The 24,499-nt window shown below is 38.8% G+C and overlaps 1 protein-coding gene across 1 annotated transcript in view; it reads right to left on the reverse strand.

Moving 5' to 3' along the window:
* The window catches only part of SLC26A9 (solute carrier family 26 member 9), a 70,436-nt gene that overhangs the window by 36,612 nt on the left and 9,325 nt on the right, over window positions 1-24,499 (reverse strand). The window contains exons 2-4 of the mRNA XM_060772889.2: window positions 9,540-9,683; window positions 1,537-1,676; window positions 619-729 (exon numbers count right to left, since the gene is read on the reverse strand). Coding sequence (XP_060628872.2) covers window positions 619-729; window positions 1,537-1,676; window positions 9,540-9,664 — 376 coding nt within the window. The 5' untranslated portion in view covers window positions 9,665-9,683. The remainder of the gene's footprint in view (window positions 1-618; window positions 730-1,536; window positions 1,677-9,539; window positions 9,684-24,499) is intronic.

Below are 24,499 nucleotides of genomic sequence, written 5' to 3' on the forward strand. Positions count from 1 at the left end.
TTAAACACGTTTTGTAAATGCTTCGTATTTCGTTATTGTATTCGTTTCGTTATTGTTCTGAGGTCGTTTCGTTATTATTTCCGCATGTCTGGGGCAAGTTTTTTGTTTAATTAGTGAAAAAAAATTATAATATCACACCAACAGTCAACAACAGAGGGAGAGGGAAGCTTCAGAAGTTTTTGGAGGTTTTTTAGCGTATTTCGCGGTCGCGTCCGCCATTAACGAATCGATTCATTATTGTTTCGGAAATCGATTCGTTAATGTTTTGCAATTTTTTTCACATTTACAAAATTTTGTAAATATCGAACTTTTTTAAGGGAAAATTTTGTAATTATTTTAAATATCGAAACAAAAAAAACCCCCAAATACAAATCGATTTTAGAAACAAATTTTTCCATTGTTACCCAGGCTTAGTATGTATGTATGTATTTTTGTGCAGTGGATGCAGTGCAGTCCCTTAGTCTTTCACAGTTGGCCATCCCTTCCACAGTCATTAATAAAGCTGTAACAACAAATTGAAAGTGGGAGCAAATGGAATACATCTTGAGGAAGTAAATCCACTCTCTGGAGAGAACAGTTATGTTTATTTAGACACTGAGATAGACAATATGGTCTTACCTGGGACCATCTGATGAACACCACCAAGTAGGAAATAGGTTATCAGAGGAAAGAAGGAAGAATAGAGTCCGTTAACTGGAGGAAGGTTGGCCAGTAGAGCAAAAGCCATGCCTGTAAAGTAAAAATGAAAAATATATCTCAGAGCTTCTGGTGGAAGCATACCATAGAATTGTCTGGAGCAGTTAGAAAATACCTAAAGAGAACATATTTTATCAGATGCAGGTAAATAAATTTGTTCCCTGAGTCATACTGTATTTTAAAATCCTCCACACTGAGGAGCTACATCATTGCAATTTAATGGAAGAAGAGAAGTAGGAATAATAAAACCTGTTCTACTACTCACATATCTTATCTTGACAATTATGAGTTTGGATTTTAAGATTTTTTTCCTGGAACTCAGAAAGCCATTAAGAGGCAGAAAGAGGAGGAAGAAAGTGAAAGATAATGGAAATATGTAAGGAGATGTGGCATCATAAGACAATAAATGTGAGAAATATTGGAATTTCTTTTGCAGGGAAGGACAGACAAAAAAAACACTGTCTAGAAATACCCAGACACATTATTTCTGCATTTAAAGGCAGATAAATGGTATGCAAGAGACATCCAAAAGACCTGTGTTGACATATATACCTCAGCTCATATTTCTTCCTCCAGAAATTCATGATAGGAGATTCTTAAATATGTGGACCAAGACATCATTTTACACATGAGTGATTCTCACAAATATGAACCAAAACAAAACTTTAAAACAACTTGAATAGTGAGATTCACAAGGCCATAGATAGGAACAAACAACATACCTGGATTTTAAACCCATGGTTTACATGAAATAGGATATAGAGGTGGATGCCTAAATGTTCTATGGAGAAAATATCCAAGGAAAGTTTGGACAGCATGGATAAGGCAATGTTCTCTCACCTTGAGGCACTTGAATAGTTCCTGCGCTGATTCCACCAAGGACATCAGGAATAATGTAATCTTTGATTTTGTATTTTGGAAGCCATACAAGTATAGGAAACAGGCTATAAAGAATGAGTTTGAATCTGGATGGTGAACATCTTGAAAGAAAAGAGGAAAGTCGTCATGAAATCAATCAGGAACAATTTCACTGTAAATTTCTTTGTGTTCAGCTATAAGGGAGCTGGTGATCCATTACCCAAAATAATAATGAGACACATAGTAGAAGAAACATTTTTGCCTTCTGAGTTCCCGACCTTCTCTGGGTGAATAGAGATATATGTAACATACTACCCTTCCCCACCCCTTAACATCTGAAGCACTAGAATGGGGTCCAGACAAGTCTCCCTTCCAATGTGTCTGTCCAAGGGAGGGGGTTCTCACTCTTTCCCAAAGGGGGAAGCAACACAAATAAAACCATAGGCTGTTAAAAAAAACATACAGAAATCAAAATTAAAGTAGTATTACACTATCCATGGAGTTAAAATATTTGGTGATATTAAAAGAACTAAATATTAAAAGGATTTAAAGCATTAGAAAGTATTCAATAAAATTAATACATCACACTAAAATGGAGAATTTTTGCATATATAAAATCTGTTCCCAAATGCTTGCTGAAATAGGAAAGCTTCACCAAGAGATGGAAGGACACCAAGGCCGCTTCCAGATACTGCAAAAACCCTGAAGGAAGCAGGTGAAAATAACCCACTTCCTCCTGGGTTTCCACCCCCACCCCCAACCCAAACCTTGGGCTTTTCCCTGAGGGGTGGCTAGATGTCATCCTGGGTCAATCAAAGGTTAACCTGGGATGGCATTCAGCCAGTTTTCTCCACATTAATTTGCTTTTACCAGATGTGTTGTTTGGACCTGTTTGGAAGAGCCCCAAGAAAAGAGCCAGACTTGCTTCCCTGGAAAGGGAATTTTTTAGTCTGGGGGCAACCACAGAAAAGTCCCTATCTCACTATCCTCCCAAAATGCGAATACCCTCCCCTAGGAGATCCAATTGGATTTCTTGCAAATGGTACATGTTTTTAAGCTGTTTTTTCTCAACATGCATATTTTAGCCTTTCGAGATTATTATTGTTTACAATTCCATATTGATTTAATTTTTAAATTGTTTTTCCTAAAACTCTGTGATATGAGATATCCATATGCAAATAAAATAAATTAAAGCAAAGTAGTCTGCTGCCTTTAGATGTGAAGCCTGGACACTATCCAATTGCTAGTGTCAGAGTAAGATTTCCCTATACAGGGAAAGCCATTTTGTTTTTTGCCTTAAGCAGCACAATGTCTTGGGACAGCCCTGCTAAATCCTACTTGGCAGAGCAAAAAAAAAGAAAAAGAAAAAAAAGACTGGGCGTGTGAAGTTTTGTACCTCTATAGTGTTGGCACGAGGAACAACCGAAATATAGATCACTCTCATTATTCATAATTAGTCTCTTACATGCTTTAGTGTTGTAATGCATCAGTATCCCGTTATCTCATCCTCCACTGAACTTTGGAGACCACATTACTTAGCCAAATATTCTTACTGTTTGCTCAGGATTGTTTTCCAGTTATGTTACATTAAACGTTAGCATGACCTTCAACATTACACAGATATAAATCAGGACACATGAGGCCAAACAATGTAATAGTGTGGTCAAGATGGCAAAAGTTGTTAATGAGGAAGAGCACACAAGCAGTTCGTTTTTCCTTGGGTCTAATGGGGAGGTTTAGGTTTTTACTTCCTCCTCTCCTCTCTGCTGAGTTAATTCAGTACTTTTGTACTCTGAGCTCAGCTTGTAGCAATGGAAGTAAGCATAGAACAAAGGGGGAAGTGGGAGATAGACATTGACATTTTAAAAGCAGCAGGAAATTCAAGACAACAGAGAATTAACTGGGACTGATCCTGCCAAATCAACTGTAAGGTATGCGTTAAGGATCCTGTGTCCATACCAAAAGAAATTCGGAGCAAAATTATGGTATGGAAAATGTTACTGTCATGATAAACATGAGTGTAATAAACCACCACATTATTAGTCTGGGCAGCTCTTTGACAGCTGCTCAGCAGCTTAGCTAATAGAACGAAGCAATTCTCCATGGCCTACTTCAGCACTGGGATATGAGAAATCAACAGGATGTAAAACCCAGGACACTTAGCACCTTGGCCTTATGAGTGAATATTTACATCACAGATGGCCCTATTGCTGCAAGAGAACCTCCTCCAAAAGCTACCTAGTACTGAGTCAGAATATAGTTGCAAATTTAAGAACATAAACATTTAAGCATTTCACAATCTGGTCCTATGAATGTTTATTTTAAATATTGTCTTCTTGCTTCTAGAGAACTTCCTCCTAATGGCTGCCATTGGAGGAAGGCTCCATTATAGACCTGGTAGTGTCTATACCTGACGGAATAGCAGCTCACCAAGGTGTTAGATGTAAGGCTATCTGAACCTTAAATTGGAGATGCTGAAAACTGAAGCTGGGACTTTCTGCATTGAAAGCATGTGTCCCATCCCACTTTGATGGTCTTTCCTAAGTTTGTGTAACACTTATGGCTTAAAGTTGCAGTTTTATAATTTGATTCTGTTTGCTAAGCAAAGACAAGATCACAAATGGTTTAAAAAATACACAATCGTAGGTTTATGAAGATAACATTGAACTGTTTTAGCCCTTAGGGCTAACAAATACTAGGCACCTGAATCTCTGGCAGGATCTACACTGACATATGATCTAGTATCTGATCCCAGATTATCTGCTTTGAACTGGATTATATGAGTCTACACTGCTACACTGATAATCAAAGCAGATAATCTGGTGTGAGATAACTAACTAGATAATATGGAAGTGTACATGGACCATAAGTTTATTTCTTATTCAGAAGTGAATCTGATCCCAATACTAGTATCTTTCATTATACAGTTATAGCCACTTTAATTGTCATGGTTTCATCTTACAGAATCATGAGGTTTGTACTTTCCAGAGTTATCCAGAAATCTCTATCAGAGAAGTCTAATACCTTATAAAACTGTTTTATCAAACTCTTATAATTGTGTAGTGCAGATGCAAACCTGATAAAGAAATACAGAGGTTGGGTGCATGTACATTACAGAATCATGGCGATATTACCCTATTTTGACTGTCATGGTTCCATCTAGTGGGATCATAGGGTTTCTAGTGCACTTCAATACTAGAGCTCCCTGGCTGTGAATTCAATACCCTCCCCTGAACTGTCAATACCAGGATTCCACAGAGTGGTACCATGGTGGTTAAAGTGGAATAACACCACTATAATTCTGTAGTTTGAATGGGTCCATTAGTGTCACACCTAAGGAACCAAAGGTAAACAGATAAGGACCTGGGCCACAGAACATTGTTGAAAGGCTAGACATTTTCCTCAAGCTTGGCGAGTGACCATGTTGGGTGGGTGATTCTGGGAGTTGCCATCCAAAAACATAATGCTTCCACATTCTACACAAAACTTCTTAACTAAAGGAAGAACACAGGCAAATAACAGAAAGAGCAGGTTGCTGCCACAGGCATGAGAGTGGTGGCAGCCATACTTCCCTTTCAGTGGCATTCACAGCTTGCAACAGACTGCCTAATTCAGTGTGAGAATCATCAAGCACATTTGGTGTTGTTCTTTCCATATTAACTAACATTATTGGCTTTGCTTACCTTTATTTAACAAATGTGTAAACTATGTAACATTTCCAAATACATAAGTGGTGTGTCTGATTAAAACCTCATTTAACCATAGTAAAACACATACATTCATGCTATTTAATAGCTGGTAATATACTTAGCTAGAATGGTACATTGGGAAGATTTGCGGTAATAAAAAAGGGTTTTAACATGCACTAGAAACTTGGTATCATTGGCATGTGCCTAATGTTCATGGGAAGATATATATACAAAGACTTCCGTAATTTTTTTTTAAAAGCTGTCACTGCTAATAGAAACCCTGATCTTAATAGCTGTCATGCAAATTCTGTGATCCTGGGATCACCTAGGGAAGGGCCAAACAGCCTTCCCTAGATGATTACATTAACCAGGTAAGGATATAAGGGATCAAAAGGTACGCGGATGATCTGCTCCAAGTTGTTAAAGGTTTAAAACTCTTAATTATGTTTTGGTAGCAAATAAGTAGGCAACACTTCTGCTGTGTTCAGATTTACTGCAAAGAATATATTTTACATATATTACGACCACTGCTAGAATGGATTTTGCTAGAGAATGGAAGCAAGAGTCAGCCCCACCCATACAGGAATGGGTGGAGAAAATGAGAGAAATAAAGGACATGGACGAATTCACTTTTTTGTTGAAGAAAAATACAGGCAAGAAGAATGAATTGGGATGATCTTCAGGACTATCTGGACAATTTGGGAAAATAAAAAACAAGAAAGACAATTTTATTATGTTTATTATAATTTTTAATGTTTTTGAATAATAAGAAAATACTATCCAAGAAGATGGAATGGAAGTCATTTTTTTTTGTTCTTTTTTTTGTGTGGGTGTATTTTTGTAGAATGTATTTTAGAGTCTTCATCTATGCTCTTTCTCTCTTTCTTCACTTTTCTATATCTTTATTGTTCTCACTCTTTTGTTGTATTTTATACAAAATTTAATAAAACTTCTTTTTTTAAAAATGATTCACTGCAAAGAAATACAGCTTATGCCAGACAAAAGCATTAAATAATTGTAATACATGGCTAAGGCAATGCTTAATATTTGTTTTGCTACTCTTCACCAAATGTTAATGTAGCCTGTATAAGAGACAAGTGGGACCTTTCCCACTGAAGCAGGTTCTTCTACATTAGGAATCTATGACTATTTTTCCCCCTGAATAGCAGTGTTTCCTTTTTGCTTTTTAAAAATAATATAAAAAATCGCACAGAGACCAGTTATTCCATTGGCATGATTCCATAAATTTGTCCACTTAAGAGACCATTCAGTCACACTGGGGGCCACCTAAATCTAAAGTCAACACAGGCGTTATTGTGTAGTCCAAAGTAATGGGTCCAGTTTACTTAAGTAGTGCTTGCTTGGCTATGCATTAGCCTATGTCACTCAATACTCAAGAAACTTTTGCCATAGAAGACTGATATCAATGTTCTATGCTTGATGTTCAATGTTCAATGTTCTGTGCTTGACTGAGAATTGTTTTATTTGTGTACTTGGGTTGTATTTTAATGTATATTTGTGAGTGCATTTTATGAGGTTAACTTCAAGTAATCTCAGTGTTCCTTCTATTACTTCCTTCTATTACACATCCAGCAAATCACTTCTGAATTAATTCGGAACAAAGTAGGGTTTCCCTGCTTTGTTCCAAATTAATTAAACACGTGGTAAGATCAAGATCATAGGTAAGATCCGGGTCTTACCAGATGTGGGCCCTGTGTGGATGTGGCCCAAGGACAGAGTCATGTTAATCCACATGGCTGTCTCCAGGAGCCCGAAAAACCAAGATGGTATCCACTCTATCTCCTGGAACATCATTTCCTCATGCCAGGAGGATGAGATGAAGAAGATAATTGTGGCCAGGTAAGGGTTTTTTTTAAAGGTAGGGGTTGTTTTGGGGGGCTTTGAGGTGACTGCATGCCATCCTAATAGTAATCAGAATGGAGTGCACACACACACACACCTGTTTTTTGGGGGGAGTGTGGGACTTAAACCCGCACTGAAGTGGGTTTTTAACCCTACTTTGATGCACATTTAAGTGATGTGTGGAAGTGCCTTGAGACACACTATGAAGTAACATCATGATATTAAATAACAGTATTTTCTCCATAGATTGTAGAATAGGCCCCAACCTAAAATGGAAGCTATGCTGGAGATATGATTATCAGGAAGTCTATGAACTATGAAGAGTTTAGAAACAATTAGTTACAATTACCAAGTCATTCCTTTCTGCAATAAATAAGGCAAGGGTCGGAGGAATTAATTATGTGTTTCTTCATTGATGGCTATATTGGGTTAGGATTGCTTGGATGTGCCATTCAGCAACATCTGGAAGGTGGCATGATCCCTCCACTAAATTAAAGCATAACTAAGATACACATTATATATTTAGTGACAATTCCCTCCTTTTCTGTAATGCTTCAGTATTTTATAGTTAAAGGAGTTTATGCTTAGGTTTGTTTCATCTTACAAGCCAGTGCTTCGCTGCAATCTGACTTTTCCTTACTTTTGTACTGCAAGAAAGTAGACATATTTTTGAAAAAAGAACTGCAGCTATAACACTAACCAATGATTGATGGGAAGATGCTTTGGAAATGTAAATAACTTTCCAACCTCTTGGTAATGTCTTACTGTATTCCAGAGACACATTCACCAGATTCTCAATTAGTCCTCCATTACCCAGCGTGAAGAGCACAATACAGATATTAATACTAATATTAACAAGAATACATACTGATATCAATATTGTTGTTTTCTGAATGTGGCCCTTGTGTATCCAAAATAGTCCTTGCACAAGAAGGAAGTATCATAAAGCTCAGAGAAAATAAAATATTTTCACAAAAGAGAACATCTGGTGGGGAAAAATAAATGAGGAAGGAGGCATTGTCTCACCCTGGTCATTCCACAGATATATAAACCCCTTTTTCCCAGCTCCAGCAGACCTCTGAGGATGCTTGCCATAGATGCAGGCGAAACGTCAGGAGAAATGCCTCTAGAACATGGCCATATAGCCCGAAAAAACCCACAAGAACTGAGTGATTCCGGCCATGAAAGCCTTCGACAATACATTGAAGGAGGCATTATCCACCAACTCCACTTCTTTTTGATGGACAGGTCCAGATTCACCTCTTGCTCTTTCATTTTCTAACTGACCTTTCCCCTTTGACTTTTCCTTTCTCATATGTGTCTAGTTTCTTAGACTGTAGCCTCAGGGCACCAACTGTGTCTGATATATTGTTAAGTACCACACCTCATTTCTTCACACATAATATAACTACGGTAATAAATATATCAAGAAAAATAGTATGGAACCTGGGGACACTTTTTGATTAAGTGTGTCACTTTTACTTTGAATCCTTTTTGAAGCATAATGGTAAACTTGAATATTGTTTCTATTGCCTGTAGAAACTTCAGTGTGTTGTTGGACAACTTGCACATAAATCTCTTTGGACCAGGAACCTATGACTGGGAAGCTCTGTTCATGGTTGACACAAATGTATTCCTGTTCTTAATGACTGCCTAACTTTTCCAACATATTCCTAAAATATATAGCAGAGATGTAAAGTTAAAAGATGAGGCAGATTTCTTGGAAAGCATTCATTATTATTATTATTCATAAACACACAACACCAAATAACATGTGATGGTAGCAGTGAATTAGTACAGCCTTATCTGCATCCTTAACTATGTCTTTGTGATGCAGAAGGTTCTCTATATCTGTAGTTTGCTTATTCTAATGTCCCTTGACTTTCTCATTGGAAACATACGTTTCTGCTCTTGAACAGTTAACAGCAACCCATTAACATCAAAAGCAAACAAATAAATAAGTGTAAAATGCTTCTGATTTTCCATTCTCCATTCAGAATATATTTATAACAGAGCTGTCAAATACAACATTACCAATTGTAATCAAGTCCTGTTCAAAAAAGGTGGGAAAGAAGAACCAACAGGAGAAGGTAGAGAATAATAATAATAATAATAATAATAATTTATTACCTGCCTCTTATTATGGCTTCAGGCAGAGCACAACACAATTCAAATGCATAGCCATAATAAAATACATTCAATAAAAATATATTAAGATGACTACACGTTATGGAAAATTGTACAGTTGCATTTTTGAATTGGAGGACTCATTAGCATCATTACTCCTGGTTTTCGCAAAGCAAGAGCATGGGCTAACGTATATCTACAAGGTTTCATTGAAAATTTGCATGGGTTTGTGCATCATTTAGCAGAGTACAACAATCTAGAGTGGGTATTTATGATACAACACCTAATTTCAAACATGCAACATACCTGAAAAGATGCTTTATTTTTTCTCCAAGAGGGTAACTTCTATTTTTCCTCTCAAACTCTTCATCAAAGTCTTTGCTAGAATAAGCCGGGCGGTTGATGACATAACGTGGCCGAGCATCAGTCATTTTTGCTTCAGTTTAAGTCCTTCACCCCAGAAAGAAATGGAAGTAAAGTGGAATGAGAACTGAGCATCACCAAGAGAAAGACCATCAGTGAGGTAGGCTGCTCCTCTTTATCTCATTCCCATAAGTCTGGCTGAGATATTCCTTCCAAAAGTCCCGCCCTCTTTACTTCTCTATTTTTTTTTGTAGTCGAATGACTTGGACTACTTCTGAAGTGTCATTATATCTTGGCAGACTGCAATGGATTTTAAATAATCCATTCATTTATTGTGATGTGGGAGGTAGACAAAAACAAGCACGTGGCCAAATGTTAGGTCATGTGCCACGGCCACTGTATTGCTATTTAGCCTTGGGCAAGCCACTTGGCTTTCCTATACCATGGTTTCACCACAGAGGAAATGAGATTCATGATTGCCGTAAGGATGAATCAGCTCTATTCCTGCAAAGATGGGTTGTGTTGCAGGAAGACTTCACACATATTCCAGAATACCTATAAAAGGTGCTTGTGGATTCTGCCCATCGGTATCCTATTATTCCGCCTTTGCTTTGTGGACATTTAGAGCTGCTGCTCTGAACCCTTTATAGCCGTGATCTGTAGCTCACTAAATATTCAATTAAACTAAGGACAACTAAGAATGTTATAGTTTGACCTATTTTAATTATAATAATGACAAGCATTCCTGTTCAACCAGTCCTACATAGTATCAAGGTGTTTCCAGAGGCAGGTAATAAATAAACTCCTCGAAGTGCAGGCTTAGTGTAAACAAAGCTATCAAAGGAGGTGAAAAGAACACCTTTGCAAGATGATAAGTCTAGAACAAGGATATGGATAATTACTTCAATGTTGTATTGAAGCACTTAGGTGTCTAACAAGTAGGCAAATGAGTGGGGAAGGAATTACTATCAGGGACCAGCAATCATGGATGATGTTATATGCTTCACGCGCGTGGAACAAATTCATCTAATCAATTAAAGCTGATGTTTTAAATGTTAGAACTGCTTTTATCTGATTAACTGGATAAGCACATAATCAATTCTAATTATTGTATACACATTCAGTTTTTAAATTACCGTTGAATTGTAGAATTGCAACACTAAAAATCAACATTTAATTAATTAATTAATTAATGTATATCCCACCTTTTCCCCATGTTGTTTATAAAAGGAACAACAGTAAACTTCAACCAGTTCTTTTGAAGTCAGCCTTGCTTGATTCAACAACAACAAGAACAAAACTTTCTTGCAACACAAACATGAGCAATGAGAACAATATAACCAAACACTGAAAAGGAAAAGGAAACTTAAATTTATTTATTATTTATTTATTTCATTTCTACCCCACCTTTCCTGGCAAAAATTCAAAGCCACACAGGTTAACAATAAAACACGTCTCATCAAAATATAAAACAATCTAAATTTAAAAGCAATTAAAACACATATCAATCAATCAAACAGATAAAAAACCATATAAATGCTGAATCATGATCTCATGTCCATAAAGAAGTTTGAAGCAAAACTAGCTAGAAAGGGGGAAAAAAGTATTGGTTTGAATCTCTTAAATAAATGTAGAACCCGCTGAGAATATTTGCTTGAGTAAGCCAATGTGATACAAAGGGTTTTTTTTTTTTTTTTTTTTTTGGAAGAGGGATTGATGTTTGCTTTAGCTCTAGCATGGAGAGAAAGGGGAGAGCTTGAAGAGAGACTACACGAGAATGAGAATATTCTCCAGAAAGCCTGAGTTTTTGGAGATAATAATTAATTGATGCAATACATCTGTGCTAGAAGTGGTTGGGAACGAATAAATGGCTTTTGGAGCAACCTGTTTATCAAGCAATCTAACTAATTTTGGTAGAATAAGGCTCCAGTCCTAAACATGGTTAGTCAAGACTGAGTCCTGTTTGGATATAGAGATGGTTGCTTATAAATAAACATTCTCCAATATTTCACAGTTGAAAACCAAGACATATGTGGCTAAGCAGCATCAGAGTGAGGTCAAGACAGCAAAAGCACACAAGCCAGGAGGGGTTACAGTAGTTTGCTTTGGCCTGAGTCTACTGGAAAGGGCAAAACTCAGCCACTCTTCTCTCTCTCCTGTTGCATTGAGTATAAACTACTTTTGCACTTTGAACTTGGTTTATAGCACTGGTTCTCAACCTGTGGGGCCCCAGGTGTTTTGACCTATAGCTCCCAGAAATCCCAGCCAGTTTACTAGCTGTTAGGATCTGAGAGTTGAAGGCCAAACCATCTGGGAACCCACAGGCTGAGAACCACTGGTTTATAGCAACAAGGCTAAACTGAGGAGAAAGGAAGAAAATGGGAAGATTAGAGTGAAAACAGGACCATTTTTAAAACAGTTGAAAAAGTAGCCAATTAACTGGGACTGTCCTTATCATATTGGGACAGTTGGAAGGTATGAAGTGGTGCTGCGTGACTTGCATGAATTTTACTGAGAATTTGTCTTTTTCTTTTTTTGGCCCCTGGGAGATCTTGGATGAAAGACTTCACCTTGTGACCCACTTCTAAATGATTTCTTAAAAAAGAACCATCTGCTAGATTTATGTAAAGGTCTGAATATAAACTGGGAGTTAATGACAGGTGACCTTCTACACTCCACCCTGAGACCGCCTGAGGGAAGGAGAGGGAAAGGAAGGGGCAGCAGAGGTTGCCAGGGGTATGGCAAGTTTCTGCAAAAAGGGAAACTAATCATAGTTGTCAATCGAGGAATTTGGCCTTTGTCACTCCTTGTAGAATTTACACTGTAGATCTTTTCTCATGAGAATGTAACAAAGGGTTACTCATGGATCAGGCCCACTTGCTGGCTCCACTCTCTGTCTGGCAGATGTGCAAAAACCAATGAAACCATTCTGAGTAATGAACGCAGTTTAAGAGCTGTGGTGGGATACAGACCCAAAGTTGTTACACCAGTTTCTGCTCTTGCCCAATGTAAACTTTTCATTGGGACACTCATCATGTTGCCATTGAATTATAAACGCTCAAAACTTCAGGTCTTTGGGCAGATTCAGTATTGAATAGCTTTTAACAGGACAGAATTTGGGCAGGCTCCATATACATATTTTTATCATTGCCAAAACCTGGTATGAGATTATAGTTTGTTGCTTAGATCATAATGTTCTCATTCGTAACAAACTCAAGGTGTATTATAAACCATATCTTGTTTTTAAAACAAAAAGAAATATGTACATCCAAGGCTTTCAAAAGGCAACACATTCTCCTAACATGAAAGCGTGTGTCTGAATTCTATACATGCCTAAGAACTATTCTCACAGGTTGAAATGGAAACGTTTTTAAGAGTCATCATGGGTGTTTCTTCTCTCATTTTGGAAATTACTTCCTTGAGAGTTAATAGACTTATAAGCCAGATTACCTTTTGGAAATCAACGCTGCTCCCATTATTTTTATCCTTCCTTTCTTCAGACAGCTCAAGGCAACCTGCATGGTTCTCTCCATTCCCCTATGGTCAATGTCCACTACTGTTTTTCTAGAAATTTCTGGTTCTCAGCACAACTCCATGGTTACCTTCCAGTGGAGAGCATTATCTTGAGCATTATCTGAGAATGATCCGATAGTGTTGTTCCAACATACACTTTCCATATGCTTTAGTCAAGGAACAAAATGAGGACATTTTAACTTTCTTATCCAAGCAATTCTTAAACCCTTTGAAAAAAAGATTTTGGGGCAAAATGGAGATTTTATGAGGTACATTACAAAAAAACCAGGGCAAGTGACTAGCTTGATAACATTTTTGCAGCACTGGTCTGTACTTGTAATTGCTGTTGCAGTGGAACAGCACTGTTGAGATTAATCTTTTTAACCTTAGAAGGGGGAATTTTCCAGCAAATGCATGGGACCTAATTCAATACCCATAGTTTGGTCTTACATGCATACTTTGAGCTCATTTCATAGGCTTTCTTGGGAAAAGGAAATATATCAAGCAATCATCCCTCCCAACAGAATGAGTATCTGCAACAGTTTTGCATGTGGTATTTTAAATATACAGATACCAATTAAATAGAACTGCATCACACTATCATGGGGAAGACTATATCTGCTTTCAGTCTGTTGTTCATTTAATGTTCTGCTCCTCTTTTTCATCACCCAACATTTTCTACCTGAGGAAGCTATCACTCTCTATAATGGAAGAACTGGCCATGACAAAACAGGCAGAAGATTACTTCTATGGCACATGACCTACTGTTTCCACATAGCAAGATGATTTCATGATGACAGAAAGCTATGCTATAAATCAATGGTTCCCAACCTGTGGTCCATGGACCATCAGTAGTCCTCAAGAACTAAAATATGGTCTGCGGCCTCACTGTTACTACACCGTTGCAACAAGAGCATCTGGTCTCACGAAACCCTGTTATAGTGCCAGGGCAACTACTCATGTAAGGTGTGACAATAAGCCTCCTGACTGCTTCTCCTCCTCCTCCTTCCCCCTGAGTGGAGCCATTCCATCTGGTACCTGGAAGTGGGGACACCTTGGTGTCTTCATTTTTAGGCCTGTCTCTCGGGTTATTTGGGGTGCTGATTCAGAAAATTGCTTTGAACAGACCACATCAGCTCTAGATTATTTAATATGGCTCTCTTTGGGCAAGCAGATGACAATTACTGGGTGGCATATATTCTGTATCAGAAACTAGAGCTGATATGGTCCATTCATTGCAATTTTCTGAATCACCACCCCAAATAACTAAACTGAATATAAGGTTGACCAAAAACTGATTTGTAACCCTTTTAGTACTAATGTTGGAGAGTGGTCCCTGATCAAAGTGGTCCTAGTCAAGTGGTCCCTGGTCAAAAAAAAAAAAAAAAAAAGCTTGGGAACCACTGTTACTTTGTACTTAAAAAAAACTTTACCTCTTCCGATATGCTTTAAACCCTAGATTAGGAGTGTCAAATTGCTTTGAGTCCTTTGTTAAGACTTTATTTCTACTATTAGTGTGGCTCTTCAATAATTCTCTGTTTTTCTTCTTTGGCTAACATCAGAACTATTTTCAGATGTCATGCTGTGGAAAAATGAGCACAGACAGATAAAAGTATAGTAGTAATCACTGCCCTCAAGTTATCCATGTCCATTGCAATAACTGAAGAAAATATGTCAACATCTGCAAAGGTCTGAGAAAAGCTGTATTTCTGTCTGTCTGTCTTTCTTTTGCGTTGTTCTGTTTTATGCCTTCTCTTGCATTGTTTCCATCTCTACATAGCCCTGAAATCTGAAAACTTTCAACTTGTGTTTGATCTAGGGCAAGGCCATTGATAACACCATCTCAAAAACTTGACTTTCGTTGATGCTGACATCATTGGCCTGTTTGCTTTAGATGGAATTTTAATCATGGGACCTTTTTGCCCTTCTGCCTGCCTTCAATCCTCTATGGTTTGTTCCTTATTCTTAAGAATACTTCCTAGCACTTTTATCAGTAGGGAAACCAGGAAACAAAAACAGCTGTGCGTGCAAAATCCTATAGCTGACAATTTATTATTTATTTTTATTTTATTTCTTGCACTTCTACCCCGCCCTTCTCAACCCCTGAGGGGGGGACTCAGGGCGGCTTACAAAAGGCACAATTCGATGCCGGCACAACAATAAGGTAAAAATAAACATATGTAAACAGTAATTAAAACAATTTAAAAAATCCATTATACATCATACATCAAAATCTATCAAAATCTATAAAACCAATCTAATGCCCAACGTCTGCCAAAACATTTTAGTAAAAAAACTGATGTGATGAAATAAATAGTGGAAGAAAACTCTGGGGAAAAATTGACGTATTTCCAATGCTGGTTCGATTCTGCAGCATTCCAATATTGGCTTGTAGCCAGATTGCCTGTAGCTCAAGTTTTGAGATAGCTATGACCAATGTGTAGCTTGAAAATGCTTCGAGTGGCTGAGCAACAGCCAGTCTTTTGGAAAAGCTTTGAAACACTGGAAACACTTAAGGAGATATTTGCTTGTCTAGACGTGAGATACCCTCCACGTGCATGAACAATAACTAATACGGATTATAATGTGGACAAAAAAAGTTATGACTTTATTTGGTTACAGCTATAGACACTGACAGGCCCATACATGGGTCTGGATGGGCCCATACATGGGTCAACCTACTTGTTGACCAATAAGCCTACAAATCTGGCCCAGTGCCAGATCTTGTAGGAATGACCTGAGAAATACCCAAATTTACTAGAATATAATATGCCATCAAATGTAATGTACACCTCAATTTGGAAGGTGCAGATGATAAAAAATGGATTTGCCCTTGAATGTTATGCGCCCAACTACACAGACATAGAACATCAGGGAGCAGTCAACATGAATGATGCCATTTGGGAAGTCATGCTCCTCTATCAGGCAAAGACTGGCAAATCCACCACCCTCATATGATTCCCAACTGGCCACATTCACGAAGCCATCAAAATGGAGGGGGAGGGAACTGCATGGGACTGTGGGGCACGGGTGGGCAAGAGACCCTAAGGGTTACCTGGGAAGCATGTTCTGTGGCTCAGTGGTAGAAATGACTGGGTCATCAGTCAGGTGCTCCTCTATTTCCAGGTGCCATGGAGCCCTAAGGCTGCAGCAATCACCAGGAACAGCCTTTTCGAGCCCCTCTGCTTGGTCACCAGGGTTCTGGGTTACTCCACACCTTTTCATGCAGGTGGGTGTATGCCTGTGATTCTAATATACCATCATCTTTAATATGTACCTCAATTTTGGAAATGTAATTTAACAAAAAAAAGTGAACATTAGATTTCAGTAAATATAGTACCTAGAGGACTACCTCAGCTGTGCTCATTCAGCCAGTAGAGATGTATTAATTGTATGCTCCCTGGCTGGGCAGAACCAACTTTGGATCATACTCATGCTAATTAACACTGGTCCTCCAGTCTTGAATTTATGACCTATGCCAACTGCCTCAATAACAATACACAAAACCCAGAGGATGCTGGATGGATGGGAGCTTACTCTGTTTCCATATTATATAGCCAAATTGGGAGTGTGGAAATACTGCTTTTGTGTAAACATGCATAGAATTAGTCTTTGAAGCAGATGGAGGGAACATGTGGCCATCCATGTGTTGTTGAATGTCACACCCATGAGCTGTAGCAAAAATAATTGATGATAAGAGAGAAGAGAGTTGCAGTTCAATACCCCACTCCTGCTAAATTGGAGAGCAATATGATAAATATTATGAGAATGTCCTATTTAGCACCATTTTAATGGGAAAAGGGGTCAACATCTTTAGTGGAAAAGGCACTAAAGTTGGCACAGAGGTTAACTGTAATCAGTAGCACAGTAAAACAGTACTAAACGAACAGTTTCCACCACTACTACTAAATACAACTTCTGAATGCAATCTGAATTCTTTAGAAAGAGTTTTTGGCATTCTTCTCTATTTGCTGAAGCAGTACCATGGGTAGTCCTCAAAAAGTCACTTAAATAAACCTTTGTCTATTCTGACTGGTAAAAGGTCCTAGTGCCTAAAGCAGTGGTTTTTCCCCCCAAAATATACTCAGATCCACTAACTGCAGATGCTTGGAATGGGGTCTTCAAGATGCTACAACAGGTGCTCTTATTTCTGACTGTCTGAGTTGTCATGTTATCCACGTTCCTCCCCCACAGTCCCAATAAAATGTTGGTTTCCCATCCATGACCTCAGAGGATTCTACTGATAAGATATTTTAAGTATATAATGAGGGAAACGTGAATGATAATGTAGTCTTAAGATAAATGTTGATGGCTATTGTCATATTACAATATAGCACTTACCTAAGTAGGTGAAGAAACAAATTGACCACAAAATGACAGAACACTCCTAGTGGTCACATACAGTTCCCAGCCATTCAGATGCATTATCAATGAGCTTTGGCAGCACATATACTAAAATTGTACAACAAATTCTAGAAAATAACACATTCCTCTCACAAATTCTGAGAGGCAGGCATAAGAGCCAACTTAGACACTATCATTGGAGCAGAGGCCAACAATGAGGTGTCCAACAACTCTGTGAGTGGGGTTATACTAGGTCAGTTTCAAATGGTGAGTACTGTTGGTTTGGACAAGCTGCTGGAGCTAGTAAGGAGGACAACTTGCTTTCTTGATCTCTGTCCCTCTTGGCTGTTCATCCAAGATAGAGATGCAATTTGATCTCAAATACAACTTCTCTCAGAGAGGGGGACTTTCTATCCTGTTTAAAAGAAGCAGTAGTTAGATCGCTGCTGAAAATGCCCTCCCTTGATTCTCTGGACCTTAATAACTACAGACCAGTCTCTAACCTTCTTTTTTGGGCAAGGTAATTGAGGAGGCAGTTGCTCTCCTTTAGAATCTTGGATGACACACACTTCCTTGACCCATTTCAGACTGGATTCAGAGCTGGATATTGAGTTGAGACTGCTATGGTCACCTTAGTGGATGATCTCCGACCTAACACTGACAATGTGTGTGTATCACTTTTGGTGCTTCTAGATCTCTCAGCGGCTTTCAATACCATCATCCATGGTATTGAAGGTTCTGGTTGTACCTCTCAGGCAGATTCCAGATGGTGGTACTTGGGGACAGCTGATCCTCAAAAAAGAAGCTGTTATATGGCACCCCACAAGGTGCCATTTTATCCTCAATGCTTTTAAATATTTAATATTAATATTTATGTCCTAAATAAGTAAATAAATAAAATACATGAAACCACTGGGAAAGATCATCTAGAGGCATGGGGCAGGGTGTTATCAGTATGGTGATGATAACCAAATATGCTTCCCCATGCTTTCAAAAACAGTCTCAGCTAAGGACAGCATGTCTTTTTTGAACAAATGGCTGGAGGAGGTAATGGGCTGGATGAGGCAAAACAAATTCTGACTGAATCCAGACAAAACAGATGTGCTTGCCATCAAGGGCCCTAATCTGGGAAGGGAGATGTGTCAACCAGTTCTGGATGGAGTTACACTCCCCCTGAAAGACTATGTTTCCAATTTGGGAATCCTCCAGGATCCATCTCTCCAAATGTCAACCCAGGTAGATGCGATGGTTGGAGTACTAACTACCAGCTTTGATTGATACACTAGCTGTGCCCCTTCCTAGATTTAGAGGACTTAAAGTCCACACACTGGTAACCTCAAGGTTGGATTTCTGTAATGCACTTTACATTGAGCTCCCCTTGCGCCAAGTTTGGAAACACAGGCTGGTTCAAAATACAGCAGCCAGATTGGTTACAGGAACATGTATTACACCTATCCTAAAGTCACTCCACTGGCTGCCAATTAGTTTCTGGGTGAAGTATATAGTGTTAGTATTAACCTTTAAAGCCCTACATGGTTTAGATCCAGATTACCTACAGGATCGCCTTCTCCTATACAATCTGGTGCACACACTTAGGTCCTCTGGAGAGTGGTTAATCCAACCTGCCAGAACCCGACTGGTGACCATAACCCAGAGGATCTTTTGATTGGCTGCCCCAAAACTGTGGAACGACCTGCTGAAAGAGCTCTGACAGCTAAATGAGCTATTAGAATTTAAAACCCCTCTAAAGACAAACAAAAACTACACATCAGAAACGGCAGTACTCAAAAACCAGCTGTAGAACATTTCAATCTCAGCCCCCTTCTACACTGTCCTTATATCCCAGGATCTGACCCCAGGTCATCTGCTTTGAAATTGATTATATGAGTCTTACTGCCATTAATCTGGGATAAGAAGATAATCTGGAATCAGATCCTACAATATAAAGACAGTGTAGAAGGGGCCTCAGTAAGTGATTTACAGGTTGTAGTTTTTAAATAAGGAAATTACAAAGGAAGACAAGAAAAAGAAACAGCTTAATTTAGGTAATCATATTCATGCATTCTAGTGCATCAGCAGAGGTATGAACTGGGGAGGGGGGGTGATGCTTTATGGCACCCTACAATACAAGAATCCTCGTCTTACTTTGCATACATGGCAAAGTAATCTTCTCAGATAGAGTTTTGAACCCTGGAAAATTGACTTTTGATAAGCCAATTTATTGTTTTCATAATATTAATATTTATGTCCTAAATAAATAAATAAATAAATAAATAAAATACATGAAAGATCTGAAAGACTGGACAAGGGTCAAGATTTGATTTAGATCCTATTACATTCTACCTCACTCCCACAACTATGCAAATATGCTTTATATTAGAGAATCCAGTATCACTTTATAACCCATCTGAAGAAATAGGTTTATATCCACAAAAGCTCATGTGAAAAAAAACCCAGTTAGTCTGAAAGGTGCTGTAACATTTCCCTTTCTTTGTTTTTCCTTCCCCTTCCTCCCTCCTTTTTTAAATTAGCAAGTGTATGACTTCTTACTCCAGAATCTAGAATGTTCAGGAATTTTTCAGACCAGTTTTCCAGTGAGTTGTGTACATGAATTGGTCTTTAAAAATTTAGCAACTCTGGCTACAGGGGGATCATTAAAGTTTCCATGACACAGTTTGTGTTTGATTGTTATTTTGATTACCTGGCCATCTTCCTAATGGGTTAATTCAGGTAGGTGACCTATATTACTCAGTCAAATCACCTCTGCAGAGCATCTTTGACTTCCTGCTGCAAGCTGTTAAGATGCATCATTGAAATCATCAAAGCTCCACTACAGGAGGAAGGTACATCTTTATTGGGGATGGTGGTTGCTCAGAAAAGGTAGCTTCTGGGTAGGTGCTCAGCACATAGAAAATACAGTAAGACGCCCATATCTGTGCATCCCATACCAATGGTTTCACTTATCTGCTATTCACATAACAGCCTCAGGCTTGGGGAGTAGGGTAACTGCTGCCACCATTGCTATGTTGCTAGGCAGAAGTGGGGGAAGCCACCATGTCTCCTCTCAGGCAACAAAGAAGAGTAAAGGCCCCGTCATCCAGGGAAGGGACAGAATCCATCTCAACTTATCCCTAGCAATGAAGAAGAGCAAGTGCTTTGTTACTTGGGAGAAGTCACCTTGCCACCTTGCTTCTCCCAGGCAATGACACAGAGCAAGCACTCCATTGTTGAGGAGAAGGGAGGGAAGCCACACCATGCTTTTTCCATTCAGCAAAGCGTAGGACCTTCACAATGTCTTATTATTGGGAATTAAGGAAGCACTTTTCTCATAAGACCTCTACTGGTAAAGAACAAAGAATGGAGGTGATGGCTGTGGATGTTCACCCTGCCCCAAATACTTTGGCTAAACACGTCTTACGGTACAGTGTGGGATTAAGATCCCCAACTATGACCACTGTTGTGTTCAACTTTGAGGTGGTGTTTTCATAGGTGTTGAGCTGTTTGATGGTTTGCGTTGAGCTTTGTTCCTTTGTCACAACTTACAGGTGTGCAGCTTGGGCCCTGGCTTAATTATCCCCCCCCCCCACTGGAGGGGGGCATCCAGTGGTTTATCAGGGGTGCGACGGTAATGATGTCCTGGTATTGTGCCAGTCGGTAACAACAGCACCCCTTGGCATGGTTAAGCGGTATCGGTCAGCAGCGGGCTGTCTAATCCCTGATCCAGGACCCATGCAGTGCGGCCAACCCTGAGTCTCTTCTGTAAACAATAAACAAGTCGTGGCTTTTTGTTATCCCAGCACTGTGCATGTGTCATAATGAGGTTTGCTGGTGAGAGGCAGTAGTTGCATATGCCCATGCAATGACCACTGTTGTGTTCAACTTTATTTCAGCTGACCTGGTTTTTAACTTTAGTCACAAAACTGAGTGACCTGGAGAACTGAGCCAAAAAGAACATCGGGTTGTATTTAGACATAGAAATAGAGATATAATGTCAGAGATCCCCCACCCCCCTTGATTATTGGTAAAGGACAGAACAGGGTTAAGAATTTGCAATCTCTCTTGGAGAAAATTTGAGTGAACACAAAGGATCTTGGTCTCAAGTGGGGATTTTGCTTTTAAAATACACCCTAACAAAATGAAAGTGAAATGTGAGCCTTTCTTCTAATTTATTGCTTAAAAGTGAGGGAAATAAGCTTTGTGCTTGATCATGAATGAGCTCGTTCATAAGCAAAATTCAGGGGAAATGATTGGGCAAGTGTAAGCTGCAGATTAAGCAAACCTGAATACATCACAGTGGGCACGCTACAGTCATGAAGTGTGTGTCTTTGTTCTTGGGTACGGACTGGGAATCTTTGACAGAACCAAATATGGTTGCAGTGAATTTACCTATTTTTGGAGAGTTAATACAACCACACTCTACAAACCTTCAATGATCTTTCTTTTTATCCCAAGCTTGGAAAGTACTTTTAGAAATATTGTTTTTCATCCATGGGCATCACGGTTTGCAAACTGATTGAAATCAATGTCAGTCTTACATTATTCTGAACTATATGTTCCAGCATGCCTAGCATGGGTTTTGCACTGAATTCTGGGAGTTGCAGTAAATAAAGTTTCAAAACTCTGCTATTGGATTATTCCCCCCACCCCTTTCAATACTCCTGAATCTTATAGCTCTTGAAAGAACTAAGCAGGAATGGAAACACCAATGGACCACATGACAGTTTGATCATCGTTGGATTACAGCTCTTGTCATTCCTAGTAGTAGCTATGCTCTAAGAAATCAGGAGGAACACACATTAAGGATGCAATCTTTGGTTATTTCATCCATACAAGAACAAATAAGTGTCATAGTTTTCTTGGGGTGGGGGACGAATATTTTATACAGTTGATTTTTCTTAACCTCCCCTGGTGGCACAGTGGGTTAAACCGTTGAGCTACTGAACTTGCTGATTAAAAGGTTGGCGGTTCAAATCTGGGGAGCGGGATAAACTACCGTTTTAGCTCCAGTTTCTGCCAAACCTAGCAGTTTGAAAACAAGCAAATGTGAATAGATCAGTAGGTACCACTTCTGGGAAGGTAACAATACTCCATGCAGTCATGCTGGCCACATGACCTTGGAGGTGTCTATGGACAACGTCTGCTCTTTGGCTTAGAAATAGAGATGAATATCACCTCCCAGAGTCAGACACGGCTAGACTTAATGTCAGGAGAAACCTTTACCTACCTTTCTTAACAAATCCTGAAATATTCTAGGAAATTGTTCTGTAAAATTCACATGTAGTTTCTGTTTTTTAAAAAAATGTTTTACACTTATACACAAGAAAACCATCTGTATTTTTGCATGAAATGGTTGCACAGAATCTTTCAGGGTCTGCGTATTACAAGATGCGCAAGCATTTCCCTCCTGTATTACTCTCACCAACAGTTTCTTGAATGTCAGGAAATTCCTTTTTCAACCAGGAAACGAATAATGACAAATATTCGTTCCATCTCTACAATTCATACTCCATCTCTGACTCAAATAATGACAGCACTTACATTGCAGTTCCTTAGATGCCAGCCGTGTGGTTACAGAAAAGGAAGTGTTGGTAAAAGGACAAGCAAGGAAGGAAATCTAGGTTCAAGGGACAGACTGAAAAGCCAGTGCTTTATAGTTGCATAGAGTTAAATACACTTAGGGAGGCAAATCTATGACTCTTTTGTCCTTGTGTTTAAAAACAAAACAATTCATTATTTTCTCCCCATCCTATATAAAAATTGATATTTGCATTTTTCACTTGGCATTCTCACATTCCCAAAGGTTTTTTTTAATTATTCTGCACAGAAGGTCAACTTTTTATGGAAAAATCATTTTGTGCCCATCCACACTCCTTGTTTCTAGAAACAGATGTGTGGGATGTGTGTGTAGAAGGCACTGGACACAAGTGTTTTTTTTTCTTTTGGCAGAAAAATACCCTCCAGAAATACAAAAAGATTTTTAAACACAAACTGCATTTTTGTGCAAAATTGCACATCGTAGGCTTCATATATGTGTCTCTGGAAGCATTCCTATGTGAACCTGCAGGTGACTAGTTTGTTGTTCTCATGTTTTCCTCTGAAGCCAAAAGGCAGAGTCTGCTAATCAAACCCATGACCTTAAAGTATAGGCCTTTAAGTGTTCCTAACACTGATACAAAAGGCTGAAATTTGATTCTGTATTTCCTGGATCCGTTTTGTAAGTCCGCATTAATTCAAAATTTACATTTGCTTTCTCAGTGGGCGTATTCCACTTTTCTCCACACAGAAACAGGACAAGAGGATCAAAGGTACCTTTTGGGTTGAACACATCTATAGCATTTGCAGCAATGCTGTATGTAGACTTATGTCTGCTCGTATTTCCCACTAGCCAACAGTTGCTAGTAAATTTACTGAGCCTTATCATCTACAATTGTTCTGGAAAGTCACATTGAAGTTCCTGCGTGGTGCTACTTAATCATAACTTTGGCAGAACGGCCTTTTGAATAAGCAAAGGTTTTTTTTTCTTCCTATCGTTACTCCTGCATGAGTTAGGATCTTTAGCAGCCTAACTGGAGGTGTGTAGAGATGTATGCCCTAGGAAGAACAGTATGTTGCTCTGTGGCAACATTTCCTCACATACTACTTCCCCCTGGTGTTTTAGACTTTAGGTCCCATCAGCCTTAGTCAGAAAGGCTAATGGTGAGGATTGATATGAATTGTACAGTTCAAAATATCTGGAAGGAGCCAACTGAAGCAAAATCTTCTAGACCAGACATGAATAAAATATGGCCCTGTTGATATAGTGGAGAGGAATGTTGGGAGTTGCAATTCAAAAACATTTGGAAGACATGCTCTGAATCTAGTGTGGAATATATTTGATTTGGTATACTAAAAACCAGCTTTTTGTTTCAGATGAAGGGAGACCTACAGGAAAAGGCTAAAGACATGGATGTGGGATCAAACGTTCAGTTAGTAACCCACTAGAGAATTATGGAATGGTGCAATGACAATTTAGAATGGCCATAGATTATGATTCTTGATATGTTTTT

This window comes from Anolis sagrei, chromosome 4, assembly GCF_037176765.1.
Source record: "Anolis sagrei isolate rAnoSag1 chromosome 4, rAnoSag1.mat, whole genome shotgun sequence".
NCBI classification, from domain to species: domain Eukaryota; kingdom Metazoa; phylum Chordata; class Lepidosauria; order Squamata; family Dactyloidae; genus Anolis; species Anolis sagrei.